This window comes from Typopeltis vanoorti, chromosome 6 (assembly GCF_054136105.1).
Source record: "Typopeltis vanoorti isolate ZY-2024b chromosome 6, IOZ_Tvanoo_1.0, whole genome shotgun sequence".
Classification (NCBI taxonomy): domain Eukaryota; kingdom Metazoa; phylum Arthropoda; class Arachnida; order Uropygi; family Thelyphonidae; genus Typopeltis; species Typopeltis vanoorti.
Window position 1 is genome coordinate 93649992 of NC_143554.1, and position 24329 is coordinate 93674320.

General features: G+C 34.4%; 1 protein-coding gene across 1 annotated transcript in view; it reads left to right on the forward strand.

Moving 5' to 3' along the window:
• The window catches only part of Septin2 (septin 2), a 128495-nt gene that overhangs the window by 91423 nt on the left and 12743 nt on the right, over positions 1-24329 (forward strand). The window contains exons 7-9 of the mRNA XM_090395031.1: positions 6053-6142; positions 9316-9412; positions 11472-11683. Coding sequence (XP_090251157.1) covers positions 6053-6142; positions 9316-9412; positions 11472-11683 — 399 coding nt within the window. The remainder of the gene's footprint in view (positions 1-6052; positions 6143-9315; positions 9413-11471; positions 11684-24329) is intronic.

The window sequence follows — 24329 nt, forward strand, 5'->3', positions numbered from 1 at the left end:
GTCTAAAATCTGGAAGGATGGATCTCTCTCAATGGGAACAAAGATGAGGATTATGGATGCAAGACTTAGAACCTAAAGAAGTTAGATAAAAAAAAAAAAAAAAAGGATAGCTACTTTTGAGATATGGTGTTACAGAAGGTTCTTGAGGATATCATATACTGAAATGGAGGACTTTCAGAACAATAATAGATGGTAAAGTTTCTGGAAAAAGAAGGGATAGACTATCAATCAGATGGATTGTGTGTGTGTGTGTGTGCGTGCGGAGTGACTGATCTTCAGACAGTCAGAGCCTTAAGCATACAACAGGACATGGGGAGGACTGGTGTAACACATCACCGAGCATCGGAGTGACCATACGGCATCTGTGGATATCCAATGAACAGATGAAGAATACTATGTTCATATATTTTTTCCCAGTGAGAAATGGTCTGTTGTACTTTTCTTTATACAGAATCCAAATCCTTCTTGGTGCTCTGAAAGTATACTTTCTATTTTCCTTTCAGTTTTTGAGAGTAAAATGTTTAGAACATTTTTCTTGGGCGATTGATTAGGCTGATAGTTCTATAATTGCTACATTTTGTACTGTTCCCTTTTTTGGGTAGAGAAATAAGAATAGAGTTGCACCAATCATTAGGCCATTATTCTTTATTTCATACATCTTGACAGATTTTGAAAAGAGCATCTATGATAGATTCTCCCCCTTGCTTTCGGTAGCTCTGAAGTTACCCCATCTGTGCTTGGCACTTTTCCCACTCTCAAAGAATTAACTGCTGCTACCCTCTTCTCTTAAAATAGGGCAGTGTCCTTCATCCAATGTTAGTTGTATTATGTCTTAAAGTTTTTGATTATTAAGTCTTTTGAAAAACAGGTAGCTGTGTAATCATGTCAGCATGCAAGAGTTTAGTGATTTTAGTCCTTTCCAGTTAAAATGTCATTTCTTCCTAAAGTGACCAGTTAGTGTTTATAAAGGATTTTGTTATATGCTTATTGTTTGAAAGCATTTCTTAAGTTTTCTTTTGTAGTTCTTCAGTCTTTTCACATTCTTTCAAAATCTAGTTGGTTTTAGCTGTTTTTATTTTTTCTTATTTTGTTTAGTTCTTTATATTTGTTTCTTGTTGTCGTTATTCTTGTTTATGCTGGATTTTATAGTTTCCCCTTTGTTCACATTACTGTAAAATGTCTTCTGTAATCCAGAGTTTGATTATCCTATGAGATTTCTCTATTACAGTTCCAGCTACTTATAAAATTACTTTGGAAAAGAGTTTGTATTCATTTTCAATACTTCCAAATTCTTTATGGAAAGTATTCAAGGAATTAGCAGTATGGGATTTATGTTGTTGTCTGAGATGGGGTGATTCCAACTTCTTAATGCTGTCTTTTTTTTTTTTTTTTAGTTTTGATTTATCTTTTTGTTTTAATTTTAGATTCAAGGTAGCAATGACTATGTTGTGGTCACTGCCGTATCGACTCCTGGGAAAGATTTGGTTTTAGGAAGTAAACTGATGTTTTATATGCATTGTCCAAACAAGTATGCATTTAGTTAACTTGTGGACACATTTATTAGGCGAGGTTCATGTCCAATTTCTTGATGGCTTATGAAGATATAAAATATTAGTAATCATAAAATTATTTTGAATAGCAAAATCAAATTTGTATTCTCTGTCGTTGGTTTTTCCCCAAATCGAATGTGCTACAATGGGGGAGAAAATTTCTTCCAAAGTCTATACTGATTTTTTGCATTCTTAATAGTACTTATAGCATAATAAAATCAAAATCAAGATATTAGTTTCTTCTGTTCAAGTCACCAATAAACAGCAACAGATTCAAAGTTATAATGAAACAAATTTCTTGACAAAGGAAAACATTCTGATTCATGAAGTCATTATCTGAGTTTTACAGCAGTATGTTCATGAATAGTACAGGTAAATATTAATGTGGTGTTTACTGTTCATGAGATTTTCATAAATCTGATGAAATCAGACTTAGAATTATTCCATTTCAATAAGACTAAGAAGTTTTTTTAATTAACCACCCTACCGGCCGCACAGATAATATATTGAAAATATACACTTTGTATCCATATCATTCTTTCTATCATGTATGAAGATTATATTGACTTCAATGGGTACTTTGCATTCATGTAATTATGGACATATATACATGTCTAGGCCGGTACGGTGATTAAACATCCTGTGATGTCTGTATACTTATTTTTATTTTATTTTTTTCTATAACTATTTCTGTGAAAAGTAAGTTTTTTTTTCCATCACTGCACTTCTCATAACATTCATATTTTCCATCTTTTTTATTCATGATAGAGCTGTTCCCACCCCCCTCCACTTTGAATTTTTAATCAGTATTCTGAATGACAGGAAGTGCTCACTCACTCACTCAGTTACATAAGTCAATTCATATAAGCTTGCTAATGATATTCGGGGCAAATGATAGTCTTTGACAATCATGTGACTGTTGATAACTGTTTAAAGATACATAATTTATAATTTACCTTCTTTGTTGGAGGTAAAGTATAGTATTCAGATAAAATTTTATATTGTTTTAGATTAAAAAAAAGTGTTAGCTAAATAATTACAGCATAATGAGTAATTGCAAATAATAGTACAGAACACTGATAAAACTTGTATATTGAAATTCATCCATTGCAGAATAAAAGCCTTTATTATATTGTAATTTTAATGAAATAATTAAAGCAAGAACATGCATTTTATCATCATCATCAAATTCCTGCCATGTACCCTCAAGGGTGTACAGGATACCATAGTACTACATGAAAAAAATTACATCATTACTAACTTCATATCTACAATTTTCCTCCAAATCAGTCTGTTACTTGTCAAGACTCCAACATTATCAGATCTTATGTTTCTATCGTCTAAGGCACTTTGTACCGTATCAATCCACCTATATCTTGGTCTTCCTCTGGATCGTTTTGCTGCCAACCTGGCAGAGAACACTTGTTTTGCTAATCTTTCTTCGCCCATTCTGTTTAAGTGACCATACCACTTGAAATTAGCTCTGCTAATGCATTCCTGGATGCTAACAATGTCAAGTTCTTTCCTAATATCCTCGTTTTTAATATGATATTGCCATTGATGCCATCTGTTCACACCTCTAATCTTTCTCAGGATGCTCATATCTGCAGTCTCTAGTCTTTGGTCAAGTGTTTTACTTCTGACCCAGCTCTCAGATCCATAAGTTAAAACTGGTTTCAACACTGTCTTGTATACAGCTAAATTAGTGTCTTGACTAATTTCTCTCTTATTCCATATGAATTCATTCAATTGACTTCCCACCATACCAGCTTTGCTGATTCTGTTGTCTATTTCTATATTTAATTTACCATCTTCAGTAAAAATCGTGCCTAAGTAGCTGAGTTCTCCATTCACAACACAGTTGATATTTTCAATGATTCTGCCTATTTTCATTGTCTTTTTTATTGCTGACCTTCATAACATATTTATTATTACAACAGCTATTCAATTTAGTCAGAGAATCTTGCAGACTTGTAGCGGATTTATTTAAAAATATAACATCCGCATAAAGCAAAGAGCTGACAGTAACATCTCCAATTTTGATGTTATGTTTAATACCACTTTCCTTCATAATGTGATCCATATAGATAATGAATAACAGAGGGGATAATGTACATCCTTGTCTCACACCAGATTTAACATTAAACCATCTTGCTGTACTTCCTTCAATTATAAATGCTGACTTACAACTCAAATAAAGACTAAGTATTGCTTGATACAATGCCTCATTCACACCATATAACTGAAGCATATTGAATAGCTTCTCTATTGGCACCTTGTCATATGCCTTTTCCAAATCGACAAAACTTAATGTTTTGTCGATTTGGACAAATCTTTGTTATATCTTGACTAATTTCTCTTTGGGCAAATCTTTGTTATATTTCCATGCTTTCTCGACTATTTGTCGTAAAGTGAAGATCTGATCCTGACAGTCTCTATTTGGCCTGAATCCAGCTTGTTCTTCACCAAGCTTTTCTTCCACAATGGTTAATCGTTTCTCAAGTATATTTGCATAGATCTTGCCAGGAACACTCAGTAGGGAAATACCTCTGTAATTCTCACATTCAGTTTTATTTCCCTTTTTATATATGGGTACTATGAGAGCTCTGCTCCAATCGTTGGGAATTCGTCCCTGTATCCAGGCTTTCTGAACTATGCAGTGCAGCCACTGTAAGACTCTTATACCTCCATACTTTAGCATTTCTGGTCGAATATTATTTGCATCTGCTGCCTTTCCACATTTCAAGCCTTTGATGGCTTTTTCTACTTCAAGTATGGATATGTATTCCTGACTGCATGCCTGGGCAGTGTTTTTTACCACTGTGCTGTCATCACTGCTTGTTTCATTTAGCAGTTTTTCAAAGTAATTACTCCATACTTCAAGGATATCTTTTCTTCCCGTTTTCATGTCACCTTTATCATCTCTAACTCCTTTTACAGCACTCTTTCCTCCATTCCTAAGCTTCTTCAACAACCTCCAGAATATTTTGCCACCTTCTTGATATTTATTTTCTATATTCTTGCCAAAGTCCTCCCATGACTTTTGTTTAGCTAGTTTTACACAGTGTTTAGCATTCTTGCATTTGTCTCTATATTCTCTAAGAGCACAAGCTGACTTATTTGCCAGGAACTTTTGATATGCTTTCTTCTTTTCCTTCACTGTCTCTTTTACTTCCTGTGTCCTCCAGTGAGTTCTGATTTTTTTATCCTTGCAGACAACCTCACCACATGCCTCTCTGGCAGAATCAATCAATGTTTTCTTCAGAGTTTGCCACTGAATCTCCAAGGTTTGATTCCTGTTCTCAAACTCTTTCATTTTTTTCTTCAATAATCTTTGTGTATTTTAGTCTACAGTTCACATCTGAGAGGAGCTGCTCAACTTTTATTCGCTTTAAAACTTTCTTACATGTTATTCTTTTCAATATGAAATTCAATTTTATCCTGCTCAAGACTAAAAGTAATCACTTCCAATTTCAAATCCTCTGTACACTCTAGTATCTTGCACCAGGGAGAAAACATCACTATCAACAATAACATAGTCAATGAGACTTTTCTTATTTCTAGCCTCTTCTCTCAATGTGAATTTGTGCACATTTCTATGTTGGAACATGGTGTTAGTAATAACCAGTCCATGTCCTGAGCAGAAATCCAACAAATATTTGCCATTATTATTGGCTTTGCTCTTTTCTCCAAATTTCCCCAAAACATTTTTGTATGTCTGACAATCACTTCCTACTCTGCTATTTAGATCCCCAACAAGGACCAATGCTTCCTTTTTCATTGTGTCAGTAGCTTTCTCTAGAGCCTCAAAAAAATTCCTCCACTTCTACCTTAGTAGAACCTTCTGTGGGACCATAGGCACAAATAAGTCTCATTGTCCAGTTCCCCATTCTCATATTTGCCCACATTACTCTACTTGAGACTGACTGCCATTCAAGAAGATTAGCCTCGTATTTTGTGTTGAATACTATGGCTACTCCTTCTTTTCCTAGATTGTCATTGCCTGAATATAACATCTTGTATTTATTGCTCAGAAAGATCTCACCAGTTTTTGTCTTTTTTGTTTCAGTCACCCCTATTATGTCGATCTGGTACTTATCTAATTCCTCAGCTAGCTCCATTTCTTTGCCATTCAGTCTTTTTACGTTGATAGTACTGATCTTTAACTCTGGTGATGTTGAGTAGTGGTTTGTTTTCAGATTTGTTCCCGTAGCTGACTTTTCGCTGTTCGCCCTGGTTCCCTGGCGAAAACAACGGGGGCCTTGTTTAACCAGGCAACGCCCCAGCCGGCATGAAATTTTGTCATGTTTTTTTGAATGCATATTCAAAAAAATTACACAAATTATCCAATATTGAAATGGCTTGCATGTATCAGTAAACAAAGATATTTGATATATATTTACAGTTTGTATTAATTAATTGTAAATAGGTTGTGTTTATAAATTGATAGGGCAAGTTTTTAATCTTTTCTATCTTTTTCAATGGTAATCTTTTTAATACAGATAATGAGTGAATTGGTTAGTAATGGAGTGCAGATATATCAATTTCCCACTGATGATGATACAGTTGCTGAATTGAATTCTTCTATGAATGTAAGCATTTCTTTAAGATACTTTCATTTAAAAAAAAAAAGTTGTGTTAAGACCATTGAGCATCATTATTTATTTATTTAATTTTTATTAAAGTGGAAGTATATTTTGAAGTTTAATTACTGGATGTGTAATTAAATGAAATGTTTGCACTTAAAAAAATGCAGTTAAGTCTTATTCACTTTCAGCATTTTGAAACCTCTTTGTTTCAGAAGTATTCTGAAACAAAGTATTTAATTTTAGAAACAAATGATTTTCATCTTGTTATGTTAGTGCTTGGTTGTGACATTTGGTTAGATGAAGCTGTCAGTACTTCTAACTAACCTATATAGTTTAAGAGTAATTATATAGGTAAGTTTGGAATTTGGATGGATGTCAGACAATGGAATGGAAATATTCGATATTTATTTTTATTTTATTTTATTTTTTTTCCTGAACAAGATGACTGATTTCTTGACAAAAGAATCACTGTCTGGAAATTGTTCAGAAATCCACCAAGATAAGTGTGTGGGTGAGGTTACTCCAGCAACCTCTGACATCATGATGCTTTTGAGTAGAGCAAACTATTCAAACTATATGAAGCTGTCACAGATCTTTGAAAGATATTCTATAGAATTCTGTTCTTGTGGTTTTGCATACATAGGTTAGAAAAGTGGTTTTTGAAATAAAAAAACATCTCGGCAGTGTGGAATACAAAAAAAGGGAGAAAAATCTGGCATTTGTACATCATTCGTCTACTATAAATTGCAGTGATTGGTATATAGCCACCATGCACTATCCAGAAGACAAATTTTTTCATGTCATATCATGGAATGCATTGCATTCATTTCACTTGGATCCTCAAGAAACCCGAGCTCATTTAAGATGTCTAAAATTAAATCAGATCTTTCAGCATACTTGATTTCAACTTTTCTGTCACTTCCAAGTAATCCTAGAAAACATATGATGTATGCTGCTCTTCACTTGGGACTTATTTTGATTGTTGTTTTCTAATGGTTTATCTGAAATATGCTTTAATTTGTAAGCATTGTTTACTTTTCCACCATGAAAAACAAATTTTAAGTCATACTGGCTTTTAACCCCCCCTCCCGAGTAGAAACATTAATTTTATATACTATGTTTATTTTATTTCTGCCAGAAGGCAAGTGATTGTTGATTTACTTTTTGACATCTTTGGCATTTCAAAAAAGAAAAAGTTCGATGTTACCACAAATCACATCAATTGGGATAATACAACTGCCATGCTCTGTCTATACTCACTAAAACCTTCAGTGATATAACAAGATCTAACAATGAAGGAAATGATACTAGTGAGTTTCAAATTGTTTTCACATTTTAGAAATATCAAAACTCGAGCTTTTCTATAAAGCACAGTTCCTCATGTAGCTATATTTTTAAGGTACCTGCTTCTTTCAAATACAGTTGATTCTTATCATAACACTCTTGATCATAGTAATATTTTGTTGTGGAGATAGTTTGCTATAGTGAATTTCTTTGAGATTATTGCACCTATTAAGGACTGTCCAGTAGTTTATTGTGAGGAATGAGTTTGTTTAAACAGTATTTGCCCTAATGAAATTGAGTGTAGCAGTATGTTTCTTTGTATATTTCACTACCAACAGAGTGCTAAAATCAAGTGTTTTCAACTTTGTTTTAAAAATAGTCCTGTTTTAATCTTTTGAATGCATGTTTCAGTTATATAACATTTTCAAATTAAAAGTTAATATAAATTTGTGGAAGGAGAAAATTATGACTTTTCTTGATCTAAACAGAAATTTCATTCTTTCAGCAAGCATGAATTCTTTATCCTCAAATTTTTCAGGGGGGCCCTAACAAAATCCCAACCAATTACTGATACCATAGATACAGTGTTTTGGTAACAGAAGTAAGAAACAAAAGCTATATGATACTATTATAAATATACCAATGTTTTTATCCACACAACAGGTGAAAAGTCAATAGGGAAAATGCTGCCCTTCTTTATTCAAAAGGATTTAGAACTGGCAGGATCTCCAAAAGTTCAGATATTATGTTCTGATGATAGCCTTGTTGAAACATCATGTTAGCAATTTCAAGAAACTACTGGGATCAACATCAATAGGTGGAATACCAATCACAGTAACACCTCATAAAAAAACCCAACTCTTGTAGAGGAGTGATAAGAGAATGAGATCTCTTTGATCTTCCTGATGAAGAGATATGTTCAGAGCTTAAAGATCAGGGAGTGATAGATGTGAGGTGCATTCTGTGATATGTAGGGATGGTCACCTGGTTTCAACAAGGAACATCATCCATACTTTTGATACACCTAAGTCCCCAACATCTGTAAAAGCAGGGTATCTCAACTGTCCTGTTAAACCATACATTCCTAATCCACTAAGATATTTCAAATGTTAGAAATATGGGCATGTTCAAACTGCCTGTTGTAGCTTCACTACCATGCTCGATGTGATAACAAATCTTGTTCTGCAAAAAAAAAAAAAAAAAAAAAAAAGCAAAAAAAAAAAAGCTAAATGTGTCAACTGTCAGGAAGATCATCGAGCTTACTCTTATGCATGTCAGAAGTAGAAAGATGAAAAAGAAATACAAAAAATTAGAACAAAATATATCAGGAATGCAAAAAGGAAGTTAACCACCACTACACCTGTTTTGAGATTCTCTTATGGTGAGAAGGTGGTGGTGGTAGTGAAGATATTAGAGAGATATTAGAAGATATTTAGAGATACAAAACTTGATTGAGTATGGAAGTCTTTCTGATAGCAGCATGAGCTTGTTAAGGGGTAGTCTTGCTTTGGTAACTTTTTACATTTTGTAATAAGACCTGGGATATAACACACATCATGCCACAGAACATGACAGCAACAACTAGCATTGTTCCAATATGTATAGAGTAATCAATATTCTGGTCACTTGTTTGTATGCACTAATTGTGAAGTTCCGATAACATCTGCTATGTAATTAATTTTTTTCTAGTCTTTTTTACATAAGTTTTGGTACCCCTGTTGTAAATCAGATGCGTAATGAAACTTGTTTGGTCATATTGTTTATTTTATTAAACCTGTTGTTTAAATCATTTGCTAAGTTTTTAACTTACATATTTCATAATTCTTAATTTATTGTATTATTTTGGTTTATCAAAGTTAAGGGGAAAAAACTATGTATTAAACATTTTTTAGGCACATATTCCATTTGCAGTGGTTGGGAGTGTAGATTTTGTGAGAGTAGCAAACAAAATGGTTCGAGCAAGGCAGTATCCTTGGGGTACAGTTCATGGTAAGTAGCATGGATTTATTTTTATTAGTCTTTATGGAAAATAAATCCTCAATACTAATATTTTTGCACTAAATATTCCATAACTTTTTCATTCAAAATGATGAATGAATTTGATTATTGCAATAATTATCAAATACTAGTAATAGCACTATGTCCTTTGTTATCTGTAATAATGGTTCTGAAATTATTTTAATGGTTCACTTTTAACTTCCTGTCACATCTTCTTAATATCTTGTAATATACCTTAGTTATTATATCTTATCTCTACTTTATAATATATTTGAATTATTTAAAAAAAAAGTATTTTGAATAATTTTCGAGTAGTTATGCATAAAAAAGTATGTATGGTAATTATTTACTGAGTTCTTTACATATAACATGAAATGTTATTAAACTAAGTTTTTTTTAATGGAATTCATAAAAACTTCTAGTTTAATGAATCTGTTAATGAAATGGCTTTTTATAAAAATCAAAAAAAAAAAAAATCTGAATTCCTAAATTCCAGTAGTAGAAAACTTGCTTTCTGTTTAAATGGGAGCTGTGCCATCTTGCATCCAATGGGCCCTTGCCGGAACCATTGGATGGAATTTCTGTTCACCTGCACTTTACTTCTCTCTCTCACAGATGATACCATTTTTACAGTACCTAAAGACAAAGGTCACCACCTGACAAAGCAAATCACCCACCATAGCAGAATCTGAGCACTATATGATTTTTAGTTTGGTTTTAAAAGACATCAGAAGAATACTAAACATACTAGACATAAAAGTTTTCTGATCCCAATGGCTGTCTCCATTTGTACTCAAACATTGTGCTGCAGAGCTAATACCTGTCCGGTATTGTCTCTTCAATCTTCTGTACTTAGCTGTCACTTATTCCAATGTGTAGAAGTATACTTGCATATATGGGAAATAGAAGTCTGCCTTCAAATTGTCAACCAAACACCATCACCTCAGTCCTCTCCAGAATAATGAAAGAAGTAATCAACAGTCAATTTCTCTACTACCTAGAGGCCCACCAGTTAATCAGTGACTACTAGTATGGATTTCACCAATCAAAATCCACAGCCTACATCACCCACCACTGCCATGAAAATGTTTTGAGATATATATATATTGTTGCTCTAGACATTTCCAGAGTTTTTGGTTGCAAGGGCATCAAGGTCTGCTAAACAAATTGTTATCTGTTGCTTTATCTGCCACCCTCTCTTAATGTTATAGCCAGCTTCCTCTCTTAACTTTCATTACATGTAATTTTGATGGTTCTCTGTCTCCAAGCTCTATCACCAATGTAGGAGTGCCTGGGACTTTGTTTTATCACTTATCATCTTTCTCCTATACATAAACTACCTATTCTCAATCACCACTAATCCCATTCACAGTTTTGCCAATAATAGTATGCTCTACTTCCTACTCCTTTGACAAACTATGCATTGCTCAGACATCTCCTCTTCAAGATCATTTTCAATTATTCTTAAACACTAATCTCTGTAAAATCCTTCAGTGGGATGAAGAGAATCTAGCCACCTTCAGTGCCACCAGAATGCAGTGTTGCCCTTTCTCTTGCCTAAGGATCTTGGTTCACCTATTCGTACCTTCAATAATACACAAAACACCAAACAGGATCAGATCCCTTTGCTTGGACTAATATTTACCTTCAGTATCTCCTGAGCTAAACATGTGACATTAATAGCTTTCCAAGCATCTAAACTAGGTATTCTCTTCTTCTTGATCAGTTATTTGTTGTGAAGCTGGATGCAAATTTATCTTTCAGGTAAAAAAAAAAAAAAAAAACTGCTGACCACCGAGTCAGATAATACTTATGATCTTTTGAGTATTTACCTACTCTTTGAATTACATAATTCAAAATAGTTCTTTCTTTAGGAAAAATTTGAACCCAGTATTAAAATATCTAGTTTAGAAAGGAAATCAAATTGAAAGTAATAAACCACAATTTTTGTGAAGCATAGTTCAATAAAAATTAGCAGCTTTCATAAGTTCCAACAACACATTGTGTAATGAATTTTATTAAAATTAAAAAAAAATTTACTTTTTTGTAGTGGAAAATGAAAATCATTGTGATTTTGTAAAGTTACGTGAAATGTTAATCAGAACTAATATGGAAGACATGAGGGAACAGACCCATACTCGTCACTATGAATTGTATAGGAGGATGCGCTTAGAGCAGATGGGTTTTTCTGATATTGGAGCAGACAATAAACCTGTAAGCTTTCAAGAAACTTATGAGCAGAAAAGACAGGAACATCTGCAGGTATGATTTAAAAAAAAAAAAAATTCATGAAAAATAATAATGTAGCTTGTTTCATTGAATTTAATAAATTCACTGAAACAAGCATTGGATACATTTAATAAATTAACTGTTGATAATTCCTATTTTATTTTAGTGCTTCTGTTCAGTTTAAAAAAAAATGTGGGGCATCGAAGTTAATTAATTTAAATACATTCAATAAGTTTGCTAGATCAGTTCATTAATAAATTCTGTGATAGACTACATCAGATGTTAATTACTCCTCTCTCAGAAATGTTTGAAAAACGAATCTTTAAGAACCCCCTTCCCTCCCCCCCCTTTTTTTTTTTTATAACTAAATGGGTTCTTATGTGTTTGGTGTTTCACATGCTAAACCCAAGTTTTCAGGCATTCAAATAGCTGACTGATGGATGACTTATTCTAATACTTGGATATTAGAATGTTGTCATTCTAATATCCAAGTGTGTGTGAGAGAATTGAAGTAAGAATTCAATACAATCAGTCCCCAACTCACAACATACATGGGAGGGGGGGGGGGAGTTCCAGTAAACACCTAGAGCAAAAACGATATTAAAGCAACTGATATAACCACAAGAGCATACTAGTAGCAGAGTTATGAAGATAACTTACGTTATAAATTAAAGATGCCAAGAAATTAGTCAGCATGGTTGGCCGAGTGGTTAGCATATCTGCTCTCAGGCCAAAAGGTCACTGGTTCAAATCCTGCTGTGGGCATGGATGTTTGTGATTGTCTATGAAAATACTAGTGGTGGTGGGCGGTAGATGGCATTGGTGTAGTGGCTCATTGTAGTTGGTGGATTGAGTGGAGACGGAAAGTTGTAGAGTAGGTGTCCTCCCTTGATGAGTCTTTGGACTCCCCAGAGGCATCACATAATAATAATAAATTATATTCTTGGTTTCATCCTCTGTCCAAGCATAAGCAAACAAAAGTTTGCATGTGAAGTAATTTCATGAATGGGCTACTTGTATATAGAGGCTAATGACTTCACATCAATTGCCTTAGTATCCCAAAATGCAATGCACATATCCTTATGGACATGTATAATGCTATGTGTTATGGGAAGGTCTCATCAGTGGGAGCTAGGTCTGGATCCCACTGATGAGATCTCAATAAAGGTCAAAGCCAGTCTGGGTAGTGGCCTTTTCCATAATGTATAGCATTATACATGTCCATAAGGATATGTGCATTGCATTTTGGGATACTAAGGCAATTGATGTGAAGTCATTAGTTTCTATATACAAGTAGCCCAGTAAGAAATTACTTCACGTGCAAACTTTGTTTGCTGCTTACACTTGGATAGAGGCTGAAACCAAGAATATAATTTCTTGGCATCTTTAATTTATGGTATAACTAAGTGAAAAAAAACTTTCAGCATCTCTCTTCCAGAGTATTTTAGTAATAAGGTGTGACACTTTTTGACTACTTGTATATGGAAATATGACTTATGAATTATTTCAATCTTTATCACTTCTGGGTCTGGCTCCCACTGATGAGACCTCAATAAAGATCAAAACCAGTCTGGATAGTGGCCCTTCCCATAATGCATAGCATTATACATATCCATAAGGATATGTTTAGTCCAACCACAGACCCCTTAACACTTCTGCGCATGACAGAAGGTGTTCTGATAATAGGGTAATCAATGCGTTTCATGAGATGAGTTTGTTTATTAAGCTTTTCTTTTCTTTTATGAACGTTCCAGTTTTTAAAGTGGTAACTATTTTGCTTGTACAACAGTTGGAAAATTTTACATATGGTGATTTTGCATGTCGATAATGAATTCTTACATTGCTTTATTCCTTTCTCCCCTTGAACATGAATTGATGCTTCTTGGCATTCTGTCAGCTATGGTTCTCGCGACTGTGGGCAGACTATACTTTGCATTATGGGATACTAAGGAAATTGATGTGAAGTCATTAGCCTCTATATATAAGTAGCTCAGTCGTGAAATAACTGATGGGCTGGCAATTTGGGATTTAGCCGACCAAATTATATTCTTATTGGTTAAACCAAAATAAAAAATGATGGTACAACATGACAAAATTTCATGCCGGCTGGGGTGTCACCCGGTTGAACAAGCCCCCCCCCCCCCCCCGTTGTTTTCGCCAGGGAACCAGGCCGAACAGCGAAAAGTCAGCTACTGGAAAAAATCTGAAAACACACCACAACTCAACATCACCAGAGATAAAGATCAGTACTATCAACATAAGAAGCTTGAATGGCAAAGAAATGGAGCTAGCTGAGGAATTAGATAAGTACCAGATCGACATAATAGGGGTGACTGAAACAAAAAAGACAAAAACTGGTGAGATCTTTTTGAGCAATAAATACAAAATGTTATATTCAGGTACTGACAATCAAGGAAAAGGAGTAGCCATAGTATTCAACACAAATACGAGGCTAATCTTCTTGAATGGCAGTCAGTCTCAAGTAGAGTAATGTGGGCAAATATGAGAATGGGGAACTGGACAATGAGACTTATTTGTGCCTATGGTCCCACAGAAGGTTCTACTAAGGTAGAAGTGGAGAAATTTTTTGAGGCTCTAGAAAAAGCAACTGACACAATGAAAAAGGAAAAGTTGGTCCTTGTTGGGGATCTAAATAGCAGAGTGGGAAATGATTGCGAGATATACAAAAATATTTTGGGAAAATTTGGAGAAAAGAGCAAAGCTAATGATAATGGCAAATATTTGTTGGATTTCTGCTCAGGACATGGACTGGTTATTACTAACACCATGTTCCAACATAAAAATGTGCACAAATTCACATGGAGAGAAGAGGCAAGGAAAACGAAAAGTCTCATTGACTATGTTTAAGTTACAAGTTATATGTCGTCGAATTGAAGCCTTTGGCTCTTCATATATTTAGTAACTCATTGACTATGTTATTGTTGATAGTGATGTTTTCTCCCTGGTGCTGGACACCAGAGTGTACAGAGGATTTGAAATTGGAAGTGATCACTATTTAGTCTTGAGCAGGATAAAATTGAATTTCATATTGAAAAGAATAACATGTAAGAAAGTTTTTAAGCGAATAAAAGTTGAGCAGCTCTCAGATGTGAACTGTAGACTAAAATACACAACGTTTATTGAAAAAAAAAATGAAAGAGTTTGAGAGCGGGAATCAAACCTTGGAGATTCAGTGGCAAGCCTTGAAGAAAGCTCTGATTGATTCAGCTAGAGAGGCATGTGGTGAAGTTGTCTGCAAGGACAGAAAAATTAGAACTCCATGGTGGACACAGGAAGTTAAAGAGGCAATGAAGGAAAAGAAGAAAGCATATCAAAAGTTCCTGGCAAATAAGTCAGCTTGTGCTGTTAGAGAATATAGAGACAAATGCAAGAATGCTAAACACTATGTAAAACTAGCTAACCAAAAGTCATGGGAGGACTTTGGGAAGAATATAGAAAATAAATATCAAGAAGGTGGTAAGATATTCTGGAGATTGTTGAAGAAGCTCAGAAATGGAGGAAAGAGTACTATAAAAGGAGTTAGAGATGATAAAGGTGACATGAAAACTGGAGAAAAATATGTCCTTGATGTATGGAGTAATTGTTTCGAAAAATTGTTAAAAGAAACGAGCATTGATGACAGCACAGTGGTAAAAAACACTGACCAGACATGCAGTCAGGAATACATATCCATACTTGAAGTAGAAAAAGCCATCAAAAGCCTGAAATGTGGAAAGGCAGCAGGAGTAGATGATGGCTGTTTCTACTTTAGCATACTTGAGCATTTCGATCAGAAATGCTCAAGTGTGGAAGTATAAAAGTTAGTGGCTGCACTGCATAGGTCAGAAAGCCTGGACAGACAGATGAATTCCAGATGATTGGAGTAGAGCTCTCATAGTACCCATATATAAAAAGGAAAATAAAACTGAATGTGAGAATTAGAGGTATTTCTCTACTGAGTGTTCCTGGTAACATTTATGCAAGTATACTTGAGAAACGGTTGAGAAGAATTGTGGAAGAGAAGCTTTGTGAAGAACAAGCTGGATTCAGTCCAAATAGAAACTGTCAGGATCAGATTTTCACTTTACGACAGATAGTTGAGAAATCATGAGAATATAACAAAGATCAGTATTTAAGTTGTGTAGATCTGGAAAAAGCATATAACAAGGTGCCAAGAGAGAAGCTATTCAATACGCTACAGTTATATGGTGTCAATGGGGCATTATATCAAGCAATATTTAGTCTTTATTTGAGTTGTAAGTTCAGCAGTTAGAATTGAAAGAAGTACAGGAAGGTGGTGTAATGTTAAATCTGGTGTCAGACAAGGATGTACATTATCCCCTCTGTTATTCATTATCTACATGGATCACATTATGAAGGAAAGTGGTATTAAACATGATATCAGTATTGGAGATGTTAATGTCAGCTCTTTGCTTTATGCGGATGATGTTATACTTCTAAATAAATCTGCTACAAGTTTGCAAGATTCCCCGACTAAATTGAATAACTGTTGTAATAGATATGGTATGAAGGTCAGCATTAAAAAGACGAGGACAATGAAAATAGGTAGAATTATTGAAAATGTCAACTGCATTGTGAAAGGGGAACCTGTGGAACAAGTAAAATATTTCAGCTACTTAGGCACGATTTTTAGTGAAGATGGTAAATTAAATATGGAAATAGACAACAGAATCGACAAAGCTGGTATGGTAGGAAGTCAATTGAATAAATTCATATGGAATAAAAGAGAAATTAGTCGGAACACTAAATTAGCTATATACAAGACAGTGGTCAAACCAGTTTTAACTTATGGATCTGAGAGCTGGGTCAGAAGTAAAACACTTGACCAAAGACTAGAGTCCACAGATATGAGAGTCCTGAGAAAAATTAGAGCCGTGAACAGACGGCATTAATGGCAATATCATATTAAAAATGATGATATTAGGAAAGAACTTGACATTGTCAGCATCCAGGAATGCTTTAGCAGAGCTAATCTCAGGTGGTGTGGTCACTTAAACAGAATGGGAGAGGAAAGATTAGTAAAACAAGTGTTCTCTGTGAAGTTGGCAACAAAACGACCCAGAGGAATACCAAGGTATAGGTGGATTGATACAGTAAAAAGTGCCTTAGACGATAGAAATATAAGATCTGATAATGTTGGAGTCTTGACAAGTAACAGACTGAGTTGGAGGAAAATTGTAGATTGGAAGTTAGTAATGATGTAATTTTTCATGTAGTAGTGTCATATGCTGTACACCCCTTGAGGGTGTGTGTGTGTGTGTGTATGTATCAGGAATTTGATGATGATATATATTCTTTGCAGTATAAGACGCACGAATTATGCATCAAATTTTTCGTGTAAATATTATTATTATTATCTCTAACTTCATCCCTTTCTCATCTATACATCCATCCTTTTGTATGAATATGAATGCAAATGCCTTTGGGAAGTTTTTCTTTGGGCATTGTTTTTTAAAAATTAAAGGTGGCAATTTTGTTCCATCTGCACAGCACAACAAAACAACAGTATAGTGGGTTTTTTGTGACCAGAAGTTTTAAGAATATTTTTTTTATCCTTGGAGTCAACATTCTTGTTAGAGGACACATCAAAAGTCAGAGGGTACTTCATCCATGTTAGTTAGTTCAAAATTAAAAGAGAAAATTCAAAATTGTCTTGTTTTCTAGCATTTTTGATGAATCTGTTTGTATCATTATGTATCATTATGTTCATACAATTTTTTATCTAGGCAGAGGCCCAAAGTGCTGCCCTATTGCCATTCTTTTTTGCTTACTCAGTCACTATTTAAACTTGGTTGTATAGCTGTGTCTGTACTTCATAGAATCCATGTGTTATTAAAAAAATTAAATATGATAATCTATTGATTACTAGTTTAAATGCATGCTGGTTATTGCTACTAGTTGATGGTTATTCATGATTTATTATTATTATTTTTTTTTTTACATCATTAGAGAGTGCCAATAGGACTCTAGATCTTTTGTCCATTGCAATTGTATTGTTTCATTTACTCACTGTCGCATGTACAAGTGTGTTATTCTCTGATGCTGATTTGAAATTCAGCGAAATATACGCAGTTAATAAAATATCTTTTGATAAAATTGTTTAGTGTTTTTAATACCATTAAAAATTAAGTCATAAACTATTCAAACTGATCACATCGACAAGCGATGATGCACCGTAAGATGCACTGGTTTATAAGATGCATTCGGCTTATGGGACACATCCTAATTTTCATATAAATTTTATGTACAAAAATGTGCATCGTATAAGGTGAAAAATATGGTGTTTGTTTATCTGACTACAGGTAGGATCAGATATGAGATGTCTCAAAATATGACATACTTTTCTATCATATTGTCCTTTCTTGAACAGCAGCCTTTCCCTTCTCAGCTTTAGTAATAATTAAATTGTTGTTATTCTTAAAGGACTTCAGTGCTTTAAATTCAGAAAAAGAAAGATTAAAACATGGAGGCTTATCACTGAAACAATTTTGCACATTCGAAATGAATCCTATTTGCTGTTTTAAGAGATAAGGAATGATGACATCTATCTATGCAATGAAAAAAAATTCTTATTAGGAGCAATGCCAAAGCATGTCCTTTTGATAAAGAAGAGCTTATCTGTGTAACAGACATGAGTACTGGTTCTAAAGTGACTTACAAGTGAATCAGATTTATGCTTTAAATTATCATGAGTATAATTTTTAAAAAAAACACATTGATAAGAAGATGAAATGAGAAGAATAATGCTAAAAATTTCAGCCACTATTACAGATTCTGTAGCAATCTTGACAGAATTGATTTCCCTGTTTAAGAGGGGGGCTCGAGATTTTTTAGCTTTGTAATGATCAGTTAAAAGTATCTACTAGTCTTTAATTAAATCTGATGGACTTTAGGAGTCCTATGAATTTATTTTATTTAACAACAAGTAGGAATAACTTGAGCCATCTTGCATTTTAGAAATATAAAATTCTGTTAAGGCATTTAGCCTTTTTAGTAAAAGTTTGCATATCTAGCACATTGTTAGAATTAAACTCTCCATAAAGTCTAGTGATTTGTTTCCCTAATGGAATACCATGAATTGGCATGGTTATGCTAATTCATGGTATAACATGAAAACAATTTTTAGTTTTTCAGAAGAATTGTACAGGCCATTATATCCACATTGAATCTCACCACCATCTTAGTCAAAAAAAAAAAAAAAAAGCTGGAACTATTAAGATTTTATTACATCATACTCATTCTTTAGGTTCTTCAGATGAATTTTTACAGAAAGAATTAAAACATATTAAATCCACATTTTATCAAATAGTGTTAAGGATTTTTTCATCAAAAAAGCTTCTAACATTCATACTATATCTGCCTCTTCCAATACAGAAGAAATAACTTGCTTTTATATTTCTTATGTGCAAAGCATTTCTGAATGTATGGCGAAAGTTTGAAAAACCACTGAATATTTTTGTTACCTTTCTTCCCATCAGAAAAATCTCCACATTTCTTGCTTCTCCTAAGGACAAGTTTTCGCCTTCCAGGTTTTTCAAGGCATCTACCAAATTCCTTGCTCTTGTGGATTATCTTATTTTAGACAAACAGGAAGATGTGCTTTTATTTGTCTAGAAAAACAAAATTCTTATATTAAATACCATGAGCCTGAACAGTCTGGACTTACAGAGCATGTTATTAATAACAAACATAGTTCATTGGACTGATGTCTTCACAACTTGTGCAATGTGGCCCCTGAATTTCAGGTCCTTGTCCTCCACCACCTCTCCCAGATCTCTCATCTCCCCTACTTCCTTTAAAGTTTCACTGCCAAGTGTATACTTTGCATCCTATTGTTGCTTACCAAATCTCAAAATCTTACACTTTGCAAGATTGAACTGACATTTCCACTTATCTGCTCATTCATGCAATCTATTCAAGTCCTACTGTAAAGCCATAGCATCTGCTTGACTCTGCATTACTCTCCCCAATTTTGCATCATCTTCAATAGCTGCATATCACTAGTTAAACCTATCCCAAAATCATTAACATACAAATTGAACAACAATGGTCCCTGACCCATGCTGCACACCACTTCCTCTCTTGGGATACTGCCTTATATACAAGTTTCTCATACCTATCTGACAGCCAGTCACCAATCCAACTCAGAAGTCTGTTATTCAATCCCATCTGCTTCAATTTATTTAACAGCTTGTCATGTGGCAGTCTATCAAAAGCTTGCGCAAAATCCAAATACACCACTGTTTATTCATCTCCCCTGTGCAAGGTATTTGTCACCTATAGTGCAAAAGTTAGTATAACATGATCTCCCTTTAACAAACCCATGCCGATAACCACAAAGAATACTGCTGTTATCAACCCATTTCTGTCGTTCACAAGAACTCCAGATATACAGATTGGCCTATAATTTGAAGAGACAGTTATCACCTCCTTTATGCAGGAACAATTTTACTTTCTTTCTTTGAACCTGTGTTGTCGTAAGACTTATTAACAGGCATGCCAATGTTACTGCCAATTCCCTGAGGATTCACTGTGTGGTGATATGTCAATGAATTCTTTTGCCTTATTGACATCAAGGTTATTTATTTCCTCAAATACCTCCTACTCACTCACAATTAAGCCATCCTCTCCTATGATTTCTACACCTAAGTTCCTGCACCCTGTCACGATGAAACACCCTTATAAATTGATCACTGAATACTTCAAGAATGTCTTCTGCAGCAGTTAACCATTCTACCATTTTCATCTTCATCTATTAACATCATCTTACCATAATCATTCTTCCTTCTACTTGCTACATATCTAAAGAAGTCTCTAGGTTTTTTTTGCCCGATTTTCCAATTCCTGCTCATGCTGCACTTTTGTTTTCCTTACTGAATCACTCTCCTGGCTTGTTCTTTATACTCTTCACGTAACTGATAATTACCATTATGCTGTACTGTCTCCAAAGTACCTTCTTCCAGATTTCATGTTTAAGCCTCTCATTCATCCATTTTACTCCTACCTTATTCTGCTTTTTGGCCTTCGAATGCATTCACACATTGATGCTGTTATGTATTTCTTTGTCAGTTCCCAAGCAGCATTTATTTCCTTATTGCTCAACTCCTCATTTCATGCTATAGCTCCAACCTGTCTCAAGTTGTTCAACAAGATTATAAGCTTGTCATAATCACCAACCTTATAATCCCATATATATCCTTTCCTCACAGAAGTCTGCAGAAGGCTAGCCACAACCCAGATTCAGGATCAGAATTAGAAAAAAACTCAACTCACAGTTTTTCTACACTGCTGCAAAAGCATTAACAGAGTTGTTCTGCTACCAACAGATGTACGAAGAAACTTAAAAAAAAAAAAAAAATTAAGTGAAAAATTTATTTTCATATCGCATTTCTTTGTATTAAGGTAATTTATTGCAGAAATGCATTAACAAATTGAACCATATAGCTTATAAAAAAAAGTTAATTTAATTGAGCTTGCAAACTTTTTTTGTAAACACATTTCCAAGAAGTCATTATGTTCATAATAATTGGATTTTGTCAGTATTCAGTAATTTTTTAGTTTGTCTAGTATGCAAATAAGCTTATAATTTTTGATTATAGGATGGTTTTATACCTTAGCAGCTGAGTTTACTTATGCTTTTTTAATGGGAAGGGATTTTTCTTTCACCACTCAGAACAATATTAACACACAAAAGAGCTCTTCATCTACTATAGAATCTTCTCAACAGACTGTGGGTGAAAGCTGCATTTTTTGTAGATGAAGAGGATTCACTGTTGAAGAGATGTTAAAATTATTTTTTTTCTCATGTGATGATATAGTAATGTGAATCAGACCTCTAGTAATGAATCAGAAATAGACCATCTTTTTATCAAAAAAAAAAAAAAAAACAAGAGTCATATTTTGAATAAATGTTCATTAAGTCCTGGGGGAAAAAAAAAAGAGATAAACACAATGCCATGGTTCTGTTGCAAGTCAAGAAATAAGTAACATGATAGATGATTGTATTTCTAGTGTTTAAAAAGCATGGGGCAAAACTATCTGATTTCAAGTTACTGGCGTAGTTGGCCAAATGGTTAGCTTATTCCAACCTGCAGCCCAGTGGTTGGAATCCCATTGTGGGCATGGATGTGTGTGTGATTATCCTGTGGTAGTAGATGAATTTCATCACCTGGTGTAAGACTGCTACCCTGCTTATTTGAAGGCTTGAAGTGGCTTAAAAAGTTCTATATTTGGTCTCTAGATCAGGTAAAAAAAAATTTCCAAACCATTAAAATTACAACTTTTCATGGTTTGGAGTTACATGAGAGTGAGGTCATTTGAAATCTTGTAGCATATGCAAAAGAAATTATTTCTTTATATAAGGACATTAATATATATATATATATATATGACTACTACTATTAACTCGGGGTTGGGATATGTTCATTTTTAATATTAACTGACTTAAAACCCGAGAATTATAACAAAATGAGATTTATTTGAAAACGCAATATGTTTCGTCTAGATCGACTTCATCAGGCGTTAAGAACATAGAAAGATATTAAAAGACACTGAAAATAACATTGAGACACTCTAAAGCTATACAATTATAAAGTTATAATATTCGACTGTGAATTACAGTTATTATGAACTTGAGCTATAGTCCGTGTTAAAGTTCTATTGTTGTACACTTGTGCGTGTGTGGAACCACGCGATCTCCAGTATCTGATAGTAGAGCTGAAAGAGTCAGGCAAATTATAGCTGAGATTATTGTTCATATGAAGCGGGTCCAAGGTGATTTCTTTTGACTCCACAATGCGGCGTTCCACCTCATCACGGCAAATGTGTAGGTTTGAAGTTGATGTCCAATTTATCTCATGTTGGCGGCTTTCGTTGTTCATGTTTATTGAAAACAGGACATGGCCCGACAGAGCAGTTGCTCTGGTTCTCTTATAAGCAATATCTCTCTGGTGCTCCTCGAGACGTAGTAGGATAGATTTCTCCGTTTGCCCATAGTAAGGCTTTCCGCACTCACATGTGACCTTGTATACACCTGGGAATTGTAGAAGGTTGTGAGATTGTTTATAGTTGTTGAAACATGATCTTATTTTTGGCAGAGTCGAGAAGCACGTTTGTATGTTAAACTTCTTTAGGATTCTACTCAGCTTTTTGGATAGTGTGCTGATATATGGCAAGACGATATGACCTTTGGAGTCATCCTGTGTCTCTACGTTGCTACATTGACGGTGGGATAATTGGTTGTTAATACTTTTTAAAGAGTAGCCATTGTTTTTAAAGGTCCATTTAAGATGTTGTAGTTCTTTTTTTAGTTCTTCTTCATCTGACAGTACAGATCTTGCACGATTCGCAAGAATTGATATAATATCCAACTTTTGCACTGGATGGTGATGTGAGGACGCATGCAAATATCTGTCCGTGTGTGCTGGCTTTCTAAATATAGAGACTTTTATTGATTCAGGCATCTTGATGAGTTTAACATCTAGGAAACAGATGGAACTATTTTCTTCAATCTCCATGGTCAATTTTATATCCTGATGGAGGTTGTTTAAGTGGTTGAGAAACCTGTGAAGATTCTCAATACCATGCTCCCATATGAGGAAAATATCGTCCACATATCTAAGCCAAATTCTTGGTTTTAAACTAAAAGAGAAGATTGCCTTTTGTTTAAAATCCTCAAAAAAAATATTGGCTAATACAGGAGAGAGGGGGGGCTTCCCATAGCTAATCCTTTGACCTGTTTATATAGTTTACCTTCGAATTCAAAATAGCCAGAGTTTACACAGTGAGATAGCAGAGAGAACATTTTATTTGAAATCTTGTTCTTTAAAATATGGAGAACGTCCTGTGTCGGAATGTTGGTAAAGAGTGCTACCACATCAAAGCTCACCATGATGTCAGAAGATTTTAGTTTTAAGTCCTTTATTTTATATAGAAAATAGTTCCATCTGTTTCCTAGATCTTAAACTCACCAAGACGCCTGAATCAATAAAAGTCTCTATATTTAGAAAGCCAACACACACGGACAGATATTTGCATGCGTCCTCACATCACCATCCAGCGCAAAAGTTGGGTATTATATCAACTCTTGCGAATCGTGCAAGATCTGTACTGTCAGATGAAGAACTAAAAAAAGAACTATAACATCTTAAATGGACCTTTAAAAACAATGGCTACTCTTTAAAAAGTATTAACAACCAATTATCCCACCGTCAATGTGCAACGTAGAGACACAGGATGACTCCAAAGGTCATATCGTCTTGCCATGTATCAGCACACTATCCAAAAAGCTGAGTAGAATCCTAAAGAAGTTTAACATACAAACGTGCTTCTCGACTCTGCCAAAAATAAGATCACATTTCAACAACTATAAACAATCTCACAACCTTCTACAATTCCCAGGTGTATACAAGGTCACATGTGAGTGCGGAAAGCCTTACTATGGGAAAACGGAAAAATCTATCCTACTACGTCTCGAGGAACACCAGAGAGATATTGCTTATAAGAGAACCAGAGCAACTGCTCTGTCGGGCCATGTCCTGTTTTCAATAAACATGAACAACGAAAGCCGCCAACATGAGATAAATTGGACATCAACTTCAAACCTACACATTTGCCGTGATGAGGTGGAACGCTGCATTGTGGAGTCAAAAGAAATCAC